The sequence below is a fragment of the Lathyrus oleraceus genome, chromosome 3 (assembly GCF_024323335.1).
Source record: "Lathyrus oleraceus cultivar Zhongwan6 chromosome 3, CAAS_Psat_ZW6_1.0, whole genome shotgun sequence".
Classification (NCBI taxonomy): domain Eukaryota; kingdom Viridiplantae; phylum Streptophyta; class Magnoliopsida; order Fabales; family Fabaceae; genus Lathyrus; species Lathyrus oleraceus.
Genome location: NC_066581.1, coordinates 242134307 through 242147924, shown reverse-complemented (window position 1 = coordinate 242147924; position 13618 = coordinate 242134307). Strand labels below are relative to the sequence as shown.

General features: G+C 39.1%; 1 protein-coding gene across 1 annotated transcript; it reads right to left on the bottom strand.

Moving 5' to 3' along the window:
- Window positions 1–12740: 12740 nt before the first annotated feature.
- On the bottom strand, window positions 12741–13335 carry LOC127129120 (blue copper protein 1a). The gene is made up of 2 exons (XM_051058416.1): window positions 13170–13335; window positions 12741–13072 (listed from the first exon to the last, which is right to left on the bottom strand). The coding sequence occupies exons 1-2, from the start codon at window positions 13333–13335 to the stop codon at window positions 12741–12743; spliced, it is 498 nt and encodes a 165-aa protein (XP_050914373.1).
- Window positions 13336–13618: the final 283 nt, after the last annotated feature.

Here is a 13618-nt window from a genome sequence, read left to right as displayed (position 1 = left end):
CTATGCAAACTCTCCAACCTGTAACAGTGCGGGTGGGGATCAACTCATTTTTCTCATTTTTTATCACAGTTGTCCCTCCCTTCTTTGGTACCACATGAACTGGGCTTACCCACGAACTGTCAGATATTGGGTAAATTAACCCCGCATCTAAAAGTTTCATAACCTCCTTGCGAACAACTTCTTTCATAGTTGGATTCAGTCTTCTTTGAGATTGGACGAACGGTTTCTGATAATCCTCCATCAAAATCTTGTGCATACACATCGTCGGGCTGATTCCTTTCAAATCGTCCATCACCCACCTAATAGCACCCTTGTATTTCTTTAGGACTTTGATTAGCTCTCCTTCTTGGGTCTATCTCAAACCTGAATTGATGATTGCTGGACATTTTTCCTCATTGTCAAGAAAGACATATTTGAGATATTCTGGTAATTGTTTTAACTCTATCCCCTTTTTTATATCCTGTTTCGATTCTGAAGATGTTTTAGGTCAAAGCTCCTCCCACCGTTGCGGTCGGGAACGAACCCAAGGCGGTTGTTCCTTTAACATCGCTACCACTTCGGATTCTTTCTCATCAATTCCTTCAGTATCCTCAACGATAGATAAACTCAAAACTCTCTCCAAAGGAAGCTTGGGTGTTGTGATCTGCATAGATTGAGCAAAAACTGTATCTAACACTTCAATATTTTTACTCGCCCCTTCGTCATCCTTGAATTTCATAGTATCCCTCACATCAATTTTGAGCTTTGCATCATAAACTTTGAGGGTCATGGTTCCTTCCTCAATATCTATCATGCATCTTCCAGTTTCCAGGAAAGGTCTTCCCAATATGAGAGGAATCTCCTCATCTTCTGGCATCTCGAGTATCACAAAATCCACCGGGAATACAAATTTATCAATCTTCACCAGAACATCTGTTGCTATACCATAGGGTCTCTTCATAGAATGATCCGCAAACTGCAGTGTCATGCGAGTGTCCTGCACCTCCCCTAACTCAAGTTTTTTGTAAATCGAGAGGGGCATTAGACTAACACTTGCTCCCAAATCGATCAGTGCCTTTTTGAATGATCTGTCTCCAATGGTACAAGGAATAGTGACTGCACCTCTATCTTTTTTCTTCATCGGAATTTTTAGGCCCTGCAAAATAGCACTACAAGTTTCAGTTAGCATGACTGGCTCGCTGTCGATCGACCTTTTCTTTGATATGATGTCTTTCATGAATTTGGCATAGATCGGCATCTGTTCCAGAGCTTCAGCAAAAGGTATGTTGATCTCGAGCTTCTTGAATAATTCTAAGAATTTCTCAAAAAAAAATCATGGAGATCTTTCTTCTTTGTTCTTGTCGGAAAAGGAAGAATGATCTTTGGTTTTTGTTTCTCTTGCTGGCTTGTCGGCTTGACCACCACTTCTTCAGTTTGTTTTGGCTCTTCTCTAATCTCCAAGTCAACTTCCAACAATCCATCTTCTTCAACCTGTTCGTCAACTTGTGGTTCCTTAGCTTTTCCTTTTCTGGTGACCACAGCTTTAATGTGACTTTGATCACGGGGATTAACAACTGTCCCACCAGGAAGCGTGCCAGGTGCATGGGAGTTTGAGGCTAACTGTTGGGCGATTTGACCCATCTGAATTTCAAGATTTTTTATGGATGTTGTAGTGTTCTTCTGATTATTTCGAGTCTCCTCTTGGAATTGGATGTTGTGAGCTGCCATCTTTTCAATTGCGATCTCCCAATCTGCCTTCTTAGGTACCTGTTGTTGCTGCTGCTGATATTGATTTTGATATTGACCCTGTGCCTGCTGTTGCACGTTCCCTCTTTGATCTTTCCATGCAAAGTTGGGATGATTTTTCCACCCCGGATTGTATGTGTTGGAGTAGGGATTGTTCTGCTTTAAAAATTTTATATCTTCGATCTATTGCGGTGTTGCAAAACAATGAACAGTATTGTATGGTCCATTGCAAATGTCACACACTTCACTCGGTTCCTGTTGCACTTGAGCCACTTTTTGAGCACCTATGTTTAGTGCTCTCAACCTTTTATCTACCTCCGCAACAACAGCTTCTTCAATTTTCACCTGTTTATTTGTTTCAAGCTTCAAGTCAATAACTGCAGATTTGCTTGATACCCTGTCATATAACTCTAAATGCTCGTTCGAGGCAATAGCTTCAATTATCTTCTTCATACCGGTGGCTGTTGCAAAGTTGGCTGAGCCACCAGCTGTTGAATCAAGGATTTTCTCGTTTGAATTCGAAAACCATTGACAAACATTTGCATTTGTTCAGTTTCATCCATGTTGTGAGTAGGACAAGCCACTAGGATTCTCTTGAATCATTTGTAGGCATCTCCTAGTGACTCACCCTCCTTCTGTTTGAAGTTTAGGATCTCATATCTTTTCCACAATGACACATATGCGGGAAAATACTCTTGCAAGAAGGCTGTTTCCATGTGATCCCATGTAGTGATACTACCAGCAGGTAAGGAATAGAACCACTCTTCAGCCTCATCTGCTAAAGTGAATGGGAACATACGAAGTCAGACTGCTTCCTCGCTATGTCCAAGCATTTTCAATGTTGTGCTCATGGTTAAAAATCTTTACAGATGCTTGTTGGCATCTTCATTCACTCTTCTAGAGAAGGATCGTCTTTCGAGTTGATTAATGGTGCTGGGATGCAGCTGAAATTGTTCCACATTAACCGGTTGGTTGACAATTGTCATACGACCACCCGGGGTGTTGGTTCCACCATAGTCACTGAGGAGTCTCTCTGGTGGTGGTGGTGGTGGATTAGTAGCCATGATTTCAGGAACTGTTTCTATGTCTGAATCTGAATTCTCTGAGTGCACTAAAACAACTTCTCCCTCCGCTTTCTCTGCTAATTCCAGTTTCTTTCTCTTAGCTTGTCTTAGTCTAGCTCGAAGAGTTCTTTCTAGATCTGCGTCAAAAGGAAAATCCGCTGAGGCCTTACCTCACATAAACAAGTTAGACAAAGATTAGAATTGAATAACAAAATTGTCACAGATAAAATTTTGGTTGGCGAGCAACAAAATTTCGATAGAATAGAAATTAAAATATGTAGTTTGGCAATCCCCGGCAACGGCGCCAAAAACTTGATCGGGAAAATAGCAAGTGTACTATTTTTACCGATGTAGTAATAAGGAGTTTTATTTCCAAGTATCGATCTCAGGGATTGCGTAGGAAATACTTATTTTAATTTGATTCTATCAGAACAAAAGGATAATGGGTTGGTTGTTTTGGAATTTATAATAGTAAACACAAAAATAGTAAAAGTAATTGATTAAGATAAAAGATGCTAGGGTGAGTGTTTGATCTAACCAGTTATGAATTCAGTCAAGATTTCCTTAATACATATGAAACATTCAATCACTTAACCTCAGAATGTTCTTACTTAAGTCCTTAAGGAAGAAACTATTAAACTACCAATTCTTACTCAAATGTCCATTCAATTAATATTGGTTTTAATCATACATAATATCAAGGTTTACGGTGATTAACGAAAGTTACTAGTCCTAGATGATGCATTCATAAACTCAATTGTGTGAAAACCCTAACAATCACACTCCTGTTATTGAAAGTTATAGATCAATTTGTATTTGTCCGATACAAAAGCATAATAACATCACACAATTGAATTGAAATAAATAACATAGTAATAAAGAAATCATTTGTTCAAATTCATAACATGCGATAACATCAGGACCACCCCCCTAGCATCAGGGGGTTTAGCCTTTCATAGTACTTAAAGAATTCATAATGTAAAGATTAGACATTACAAAGAATTAGGAGATTTTGATCTTCAATGGTTGATGCCCTTGAATCTCGCCGTTTTCAAATCCTTCGTATTAGCTATCTTCTCAAATGCAATGTTTTCTTTCGTCTGTCAAAAAGTGCCTTCTTCTTTCTCTTCCAAGCCTTCTTATAGCTTCAGATGAATCTCTTCCAAGCAAAAGGTCCAAACTACCCTTAATGAGCAGAATCGGTTCACAAAGCAAAAGTTAGGGTTTCCAAGTTGCGTCCAATCAACACGGCCGTGTGTCACCACACGGGTGCCCGTGTTGCTCTCCATTATAATTATTTTCAGCACAAGCTACAGAGGCAACAACACGGGCCGTGTTCCTCCACACGGGTGCCCGTGTTAATGCACTGTTTTAATCAACACGGTCGTGTGGTGACACACGGGTGCCCGTGTTGATCTCTGTTTTTCTTCTCCCATTTTGCTCTGCCTGATCAACAACACGGGCAGTGTTGTGGCACACGGGTGCCCGTGTTGACCTGTTGTTTCTTCATATTTTTGCCTTTCTGAGTATCCATAACTTCACCATTATTGCTTTTAAACCTGTGCAATGGCCTGTAACAATGACACTACCAAACAAAGCATAAACGAGATCTTTTTGACATAAACTTGTAATCGAATGCAATGCGATACCAAACCAACAAAACATGATAAATGACTCCAAAGCAACTAAAAACAAACATAAATCTTACCAAAGTGATGAAAATATGTCGGATTAACAGTGGGAATTCAATGGAAATGGTGACCGATCAAATAGCATAGTCCATACTTCGGAGTATCGGATAGGTATCGAAGTATTCGTTTGACAGCTTTTAGATGGGATTCCTTGGGACATGATTGATATCTTACGCACATACACACGCTAAACATAATGTCGGGACGAGAAGGAGTAAGATAGAGAAGTGATCCAATCATACCTCTATACCTTTTTACCTCTACATCCTTACCGTTTTCATCTTTATTCAAGTTTGTACATGTTGGCATGGGGGTGTCAATAGCCTTGGCTTTTGCCATGTCAAATCTCTTGATAAGGTCCAAACAGTACTTTGTGTGACTCACGAATGTTTCTTCTTTGAGTTGTTTAATTTGCAAACCGAGAAAGTATGTGAGCTCCCCCATCATACTCATCTCGAATTCACCCTGCATAAGATCCGAAAACCCTCTCACGAGATTCATGTTAGTAGACCCAAATATAATATCGTCAACATAAATTTGTACTAATATCACGTGCTTTCCTTGATGTTTAATGAAGAGTGTTGTGTCAACCTTTCCTCTTGAGTAACCTTGATCAAGTAGAAATTTACTTAGTCACTCATACCAAGCTCTAGGAGCTTGTTTGAGACCATATAAAGCCCTTTTTAGTTTGTAAACATGATCGGGATACTCATGAGATTCAAAACCCGGAGGTTGTGCGACGTAGACCTCTTCATTTATGTGACCGTTAAGGAACGCACTCTTAACATCCATTTGGAATAGTTTAAAGTCTTTCGCACAAGAGAAGGCAAGGAGAAGGCGTATAGCCTCGAATCGGGCAACCGGCGCATAAGTTTCCTCATAGTCGATGCCTTCCTCTTGGTTATACCCTTGCACGACTAAACGCGCCTTGTTACGGGTTATTACCCCGTTTTCGACCAACTTGTTCCTAAACACCCATCGGGTGCCGATTACTCGATGACCTCGCGGAGGAGGGACAAGGTCCCAAACCTCATTTCTAGTGAACTGATTTAGTTCCTCCTGCATTGACAAAAACCAGTGTTCATCGAGTAGGGCTTCTTTAGGGTTTTTAGGTTCCATTTGTGAAACGAAAGCGAAGTGATAACAAAAATTACTTAGCTTCGATCGAGTTGTAACACCCTTTGATATATCTCCGAGAATGTTGTCAATTGGATGGTCTTTGGGAGACTTCCAAGCTTGAGGGAGATCATCGTTTGATGGCGGATGAGCTACCTTGGTTTCGTCATGGTGTACATCTTTATCCTCCTTAACTTTGACTTTGTCGGGTTGATCAATCCCCGGCTCGCCACCCTTGAGTATGTCTTCCGTAGATGTACCTGCACCATGAACAACACTACCCTTTCCGACGTTTCTCGGATAGAATTCGTCAAAAGTGACATGTACAGACTCTTCCACAGCAAGTAATCGTTTATTATATATTCTATATGCTTTACTCGATTGAGAGTATCCGAGGAAGATACCTTCGTCGGCCTTGGAATCGAATTTGGCCAAGTTTTCCTTTCCATTATTTAATACAAAACATTTGCAACCGAAAACATGTAAGTGAGAGACATTTGGCTTTCGCCCTTTTAAAAGCTCATACGATGTTTTATTTAGAATGGGGCGAATGAGCACCCTATTCAAAACATAACACGCCGTACTAATGGCGTCGGCCCAAAAATATTTCGGTAAACCACTTTCGTTAATCATTGTTCTTCCCAATTCTTCCAAAATTCGATTTTTACGCTCCACAACCCCATTTTGTTAAGGAGTACGTGGAGCGGAGAAGTTATGATCGATACCATGGTTACCGCAATATTCTTCGAATAAATGGTTTTCGAACTCACCCCCATGGTCGCTTCTAATTGAAACAATGTTTGTATTTAATTTATTTTGGGAAAGCTTAGCAAACCTTTCAAAGGCGACGAACGTATCGATCATGCTTACTAAAAAGATAGTCCAACAGAATCTAGAAAAATCGTCCACTATTACGAAACCGTAATAATTTTCTCCTAGACTTTTAATCCTAGACGGCCCAAATAAGTCCATATGAAGGAGTTCGAGAGGTCTCGTTGTTGAAACGATATTTTTGGATTTAAATGAGATCCTCGTTTTCTTCCCTTTTTGACAAGCATCACAAAGGTGATCCTTGGTGAACTTTATTTTGGGGAGACCTAGGACTAGATCTTTTGAGACTACTTTGTTTATTAAGTCAAAGTTAACATGTGCTAAACGCCTATGCCATAACCATGAATCTTCACTCATTGTTACAAGGCATTTGTCACTTGTTAACGATACTTCGTTCAAGTCTAACATATATACATTATTCACTCTCAGGACATTAAACATACTCTTCTTATCATCATTATGTACAATTTTGCAACAATCTTTTGAAAACGATACATTGTATCCTTTGTCACATAATTGACTGATGCTAAGTAGATTGTGTTTAAGACCTTCGACAAGCAATACATCAGAGATAGTAGTGGAAGAAGGGTTACCTACACTACCTTTACCTAGTATTTCTCCACGGTTGTTGTCACCATAGGTTACATATCCTTTCTTCTTAGCCACGAAGTCAATGAAGAGTGATATGTCTCCTGACATGTGCCTTGAGCATCCACTGTCGAGAACCCATCTTCTTTCAGTGGTCTCGAGGCATTGTACCTATGGAAATGCAATTAACACGAGAAGGTACACAATGGCTTATTGGGTCCTGAATGGTGAGTAACGAAATGGTTGCATTTAGGCAGCCATTGATAAATGCCTTTAGGAACTAAGAATCTCCTAAACCTGCATTTAGCAATGGAGTGGCCTTTCTTGCAACAATAAAGACAGGAGAAATTAACATTTTGATTACCTTTGTTGTCTTCATCCTTTATAACATATTTATATTTTTGATATGGGTTAACCATACTTTTTCGAAAGTTTGATTTATCGATTGCAAAGGTAATCTTGGGCTCAAGAGCCTTGTCAAGTTTGGCCTTTAGGTTTCTTACTTCACCTTGCCAAATATAACAAGTATCACACCCAAAGTTAATCATCCTACTTCTAAGGTCCTCACAACCTGTTTTTGTGCTTTCTACTATAGAAGCTTTGAGTGCCTCAAGTTTCCTTTCGGATTCTCGAATTTTTTGTTCCAAATGGGTAAAAATTTGGTTATTTGAGGCAAGCCTTTTAAAGGCCTCTTTCGCTTCACAGTGTAAAGTATCAAAAGCAGTTTGCAATTCATGATGAGACATACTAGAGGATTTTTCATATTTAGCATGTCGTACCTGTTTCTTTTTGTTCTTTTGATGAGCAGAGAGGCATAGGTTTGCAACTTCATCTTCATCACTAGAACTTTCATCATCGGAGGAGTCGCTATCGCTTTCCCAAGCTATGTATGCTCTCCTTGGCTTTGATGATTTCTTGTGTGATTTGTATGATTCCTTTTCCTTTGTCTTCTTGTTCATCGGACAATCTGGTTTGTAATGACCGACCTTCCCACAAGTGTAGCACGACCCTCTAGTCTTTTTACCTTTTGAGTCATCATCTTTAGAGTACCTCGATTGTTTCCGGAAGTTTACCAAGTTCTTCTCGGAATGTTGGATGCCGTTCTTTCTCACGTAACGATTGTAACGTTTAACGAACAACCCCATATCTTCGCTCTTGTCCTCTTCTTCTTCGTCGCTCAAGGAATAATCACTTTGCTCTTTTGCTTGAGACTTCGAGGAGGAAGTCTTAAGAGCTATTGATTTCTTTTCACTCACCTTTGTTTTGTCCTTCTTTTCTTTCTTTTCATGTTGTTCCAGGCTCAAGAGTACTTGTTCATGCTCTTGTAGTTTGCCAAATAATGTTGTCAAGTCTAATATGGTAAGATCATTTGCTTCTTTGATGGCGGTCACTTTCGGCTGCCATTCCCTGTTAAGACATCTCAAGATCTTATTAGTAGCAATATCATTGGAAACCGGCCTACCTAGTGAATGTAATCGATTGATGAGATGAGTAAATCTCTTTTGCATGTCAGCGATGGTTTCCCCTTGCTCCATGAAAAAGAGATCAAACTCTTGTGTTAGTGTGTTGATTCTTGCCAACTTAACATCGTTCGTCCCCTCATGGGCAATTTGTAGTGAATCCCACAAGGCCTTAGCAGTAGGACAATGGGATACACGATAGTATTCATCTACACCTAATGAGGAGATTATGATATTTTTGGCTTTCCAATCATAATTGTATTTCTTTTCATCATCATCGGTCCATTGTGCTTCGGGCTTAGGCACTAATTCATTATTCTCATTGGTCATGGTTATTTCAATTGGACCATTGAGAATAACGTTCCATATTTTTCTATCTATGGAATTTATGTGCACCCGCATACAGTCTTTCCAATAACTGTAATTTTCACCATTGAAAACGGGAGCTCTATTATAAGCCCCTTTAGGTTCGTTAGCCATTTTCTATCAAAGTTATATTTTGAAGCACGGAGTGAACCGGAGCTCCTGATACCACTTGTTAGACTATGGCACGAATCTAGAAGGGGGGGGGGGGGGGGTTGAATAGATCCCAATTAAAAATTGAGTCGGCGCTACCAATTTAAAAAATTGGTTTTGAAAATTGGTTTTAAGTGCGGAAGCGGCCGAGGAAAATATAGTCTAAAACGAACTGTTATTGGAAAACCGGATATGCGTCAAGCCTATGGATTTGTAATAATGTAGAATACGAATCACTACACTAGTCACACTATCAAAGATTTGTTTCACTTACTAGGATTCCTAGTTCCAATGATTCAAAGAGCAAACCAAACTAGATACACAACTAAGATAATTTTGGTTTAGGCAAATTATCAAAAACTTGGTGTGTAAAAACACTCCAAGTGATATTTATGTTGAGTAAGTGATTTTAATCAGTCTAGTACAATATTTTGTTGTACTTTGGATTCAAAAACAGAGTTTCAACTTCTTACTCAATTAATATCAAGGTTTGATAAAAGTGCTTATACGAAAATCACTTATTTTTAAGCCAAAACACATATGCTGAAAAATAGAGAAGACAAAGATTTGATGAGGCAGTTCCCCCGTCGTCCTCGCTTCGGGGTACGTCTGCCCTCAATTCTAAAACTAGAATTGAGATGATTTAATAGATATCACATGTTGAATTTAACCGTTTATACAAGGATTGCAAAGCAAATATACAACAGAACTCTCAAGATGTTGAATGTTGCTTCCACTCCTTGTTCCTTGATTCAAGGTGAATCAAGTCCTTCGTTTATTGTTGATAGACCTCCGATTCCAGCCCCTTTGTTGAATAACCCTCAGTTCTTCAAACCCTCGGCCCGACTGATCTCAACTACAACAAATCGAACCCGAAATCTTCCCTTCAATATCACTGAATCCGCTACTAGATTGATGAAGACTTCCTCTTCTCAATCACCTTTGCTCAGCTGAAAATTGATGAAGAATTCGTCCAAAAACCCCCAAACACAAACCAGTCTTAGAGGACAAAACCCTAACGGTTTTATTCAAGAAAAAACCTGTCACAAGCTTCAACCCGAACCGGATTCCCCAATCTCGGCTTCGAACGTTATCACCTTTAACCAATCACAAAGCACTTCAAAAATGGTTGTGTGTAGTTGATGAGTTGTGAGATGTTGAAGATGAAGATGATGAATCTTGGACACCTATTTCACTTTTTCTTGTTCTTTGAACACTTGAATCAAATTGTCAAAATGTTAGTTGATACCAGTAACTAAACTTCTATTTATAGTAACCAACCAACCAACCCACTTAACAACTTTTCAAACAGAGTGGGAAATACTTAAAAAACTGAATTTGCGCACAAACGGTCGACCATAGCAAGTCTATGCGTCGATGCATGGCCTGCAGTTTTGGACAGACTGAAAAATACATCAGTATGCGTCGACCATAGGTCGGCGTGCGCTGACCCGTGGTTCATGCGCTGACCCCTACGGTCGACGCAAGCTCTTTGTGCGCTGACCCGTGGGAAATGCTCTGTGTTATGCGCTGACCCGTGGGAAATGCACTATGTTGTGCGCCGACCCTACGGTCGACTCAAACCCTGCAAATCTGCAAAAATTCATATTTTTGTGGTTTTCATGCATTTTGTCATGACCACATTTTATCCACATATGTTGTATGAAATATAACAGTTTAGATGAGCATAGAAAATGATATGATAGGTGATATGTTGCATTTGTTTTGTAGAGGTGGAATCGACAATGCCGATTCATCCATGGTGGTCATTTGTCATCATCGAAACCTATGATCATACAAATAATCATATGCCTCAATGTAAGTGTCTTTCTCCTTTTTCTGGTACTTATTCGTTCTGAATTTTTATCCTTTCAAGTGTGCGACTTGGCAAACCCTATCTGCCAATTGTGGCAAATCCATAAGGTTTTGAGTGTCTAATTTCTTCATAAATGAGTAGTCTAGGTCCCCAGTAGCCATTTCAACCAGTTCTTACTCTGGGACTTGTATAAAGCACCTTACTTTAAGAAGTTTAAACTTGTCCAGATAATCATCAATGGATTCAGGGATTTTTCGCTAAGACTATCAAACTCTTTCAAACTTTTTTTCGACTGGCCTGTCTAAAATTATTCATGGAACAACCTCTCCAACTGACTCCATGTTTAAACAAAGTGTGGACGTAATATAGTGAACCAGATGAAGGCGTTTTTGTAAGAGAATTTGGAAAATACTTTATCATTAAATTCTCGTTATTTTTTATGTCGCCTGCTTCATTTTGATACCTGGCGACATGTTCGACCATCGACTCACTCGTGTTGCCAGCGAACTTAGTGAACTTGAGTAACTTCCAACCCTTGGGTAATTCTATTTTTCGAACATATTATGACAAATGAGACATGAATTTAGGCCTGTGGAGGCCAACTTGAGGCCACAATGGGCTAAGATTTTTTGACCACACTTGTTATGTTATTGTGCCCAACGAAGTTAATGTGTTGAACATTTTGAAGGACTTGATCCGCATCCTAGTTCCTATGAACCATCAGGGGTATGTGGTTGGCTTGAGCTACGTACTCCACTTCTTCCCTATTTGGGATCGGGTCATGTCAAAGCCCTTGATTATGGCTTACATTCGCCTGGACCAATCCATTTTTAGGCGTTTCTACCTGCCCCACATTCGATATCTGAGGAGTTGGTCGAGAAGGTATCTGGGGTGTTCCAAAGAAACCGTCTATTCACCCCATCTGGTTTTCCAATAACTCATAAGTTTCGTTTGAGTTTGCGATTAGTGGGTTGAAAATAGTCCCCATTTATTGGGTGAGAGTGTTTACTAATTCCATATTACTCTCATCTATTTATTTCCTCATAGTCGTCATAGAAGTGGTACTCAATGATGGCGTTGTCTGGGGGATAAAGCATTTCCCTCCTGGTCGACCCATATTATTAATCGTCGATGCAAAGGCATTCTAAGGGTTATACAATGGCTTTGTTGTCACTACATTATCACGACACGTAGACATGTTAGTATGCAAGCCAGTCATCATCGACGTTGGCATGCCATAAGGGTAATCCTTATTATGCTTTGGAATAGAAAAACCAAACAAAGACCTTGCAACCTAGGGTTAAACAGGGCATTTCCTGACTATGGTGAGGGAGTTACCCCTTGTAACAGCAACGGTACAACTGGTGTTGATGACGTTGTCGGAACAATTGTCGTAACTGGTGTTGCTCTACCACGTTCTAGGGATTGCTTTGTGCACTAGTATTGTCTCCAGAAGGGCGCGTCATTTTCGGAAAAGACTATCTACTCCTTAAGCGCATGCAAACAACCCATAAATGCTCATGAATGTAAAGCAAATTTTATAGAAAAGTTGTGTATATCTATCCAAACTAGAAAATTTAGCGTGTTCCATTGGGTGTGCAAATTTATTTACGCTGAAATTTCGTAAACAACCGTTAGTCTCTTAATTAAATGTTACAGGTATAATCGACTAATGAATCATAAGACCTTCAAAAGATATTATACTGTTATAATATTGTTTAATTGACACAAACAAGTTCTAAAATTGAGGATCACATTACAAATAACATCATCACAAATAATACAAAAAATTTGAACAAATATAAAATTGTATCGGTGTTATAGTTTAGTAGTTTAACCGTGAAGACAACTTCTGGCAATCAGGGTTAAAACCGTAATCACTACGCTCTTACTCCGAGCAGTTATAATATATAATATAAAATTTCTTAACTCCTCATGCAAAGATGGCTACAGTAGCAAGCATGGTTGCCATGACAACTCCAAACACAGAAGATACAACATGGCGGCGAGCATCCGAAGACGGTGGAGGAGAAGGAGTAGAAGGAGCAGGTGCACCTTCTGCTAGAACGGTGATGACAAACTTCATTTGACGAGAAGCACAATGATCAGCTTTTCCACAAACATACCATTTTCTGCCTTCAGTTTTCAATGGAATGATATCTTTTCCTGTCGAAAGTGCTTCGTTTTCTGCCGGAAAAGTGCAGTTTTGAAAGAGTGTTCCATTCACTTTGAATACATTGTGGAAAGAAGGGTTATAGTTGAAAACTGAAAAAACAAAAGGAGATAAAATATAATTAAGTATAATTATGATATAAAAAAAATCTAAACCAAATGGAAAATTGTTGTTTTTTCTTTTACATACCAAGATTGTCACCAACACGAAAAACCATTTGCTGAGCCCATTGAGTGTAATTGAAATCAACAGTCCAACCTTTATCATCACCAACAATATGATCAGTAGCCATTGCAACCGAGGAAAGCAAAACCATGGAAATGGAAAGGAACAAGATTGAACGAGAAAAAGCCATTTGGTCAAAATTTGTGTCCTTAAGTTGGAAATTAGTTGTAAAATATGAATGTTGGCAAAAAAAAATTGTACTATAATAAAATCTTAATCAAAGAAATCACTGGCTAGAAAATGCTCTTGAAATATTATTGTGTAGATGAATTGTGAAATTCAATTTGGACTGACTATATATAGATTTGTGATTATATTGGTTTTATCGACATAATAATATTATAATATGCTGTTATAAACGGCAACCGGATTCGGTCGGCTTATTTTACTACGACGGTGTTGAATTTGCACAA

Coding starts and splice junctions, on each gene's coding strand:
- LOC127129120 (XM_051058416.1), bottom strand. CDS start 13,335: ATGGCTTTTTCTCGTTCAATCTTGTTCCTTTCCATTTCCATGGTTTTG. Junction 13,073..13,169: donor TCGTGTTGGTGACAATCTTG/GTATGTAAAAGA, acceptor TTGTTTTTTCAG/TTTTCAACTATAACCCTTCT.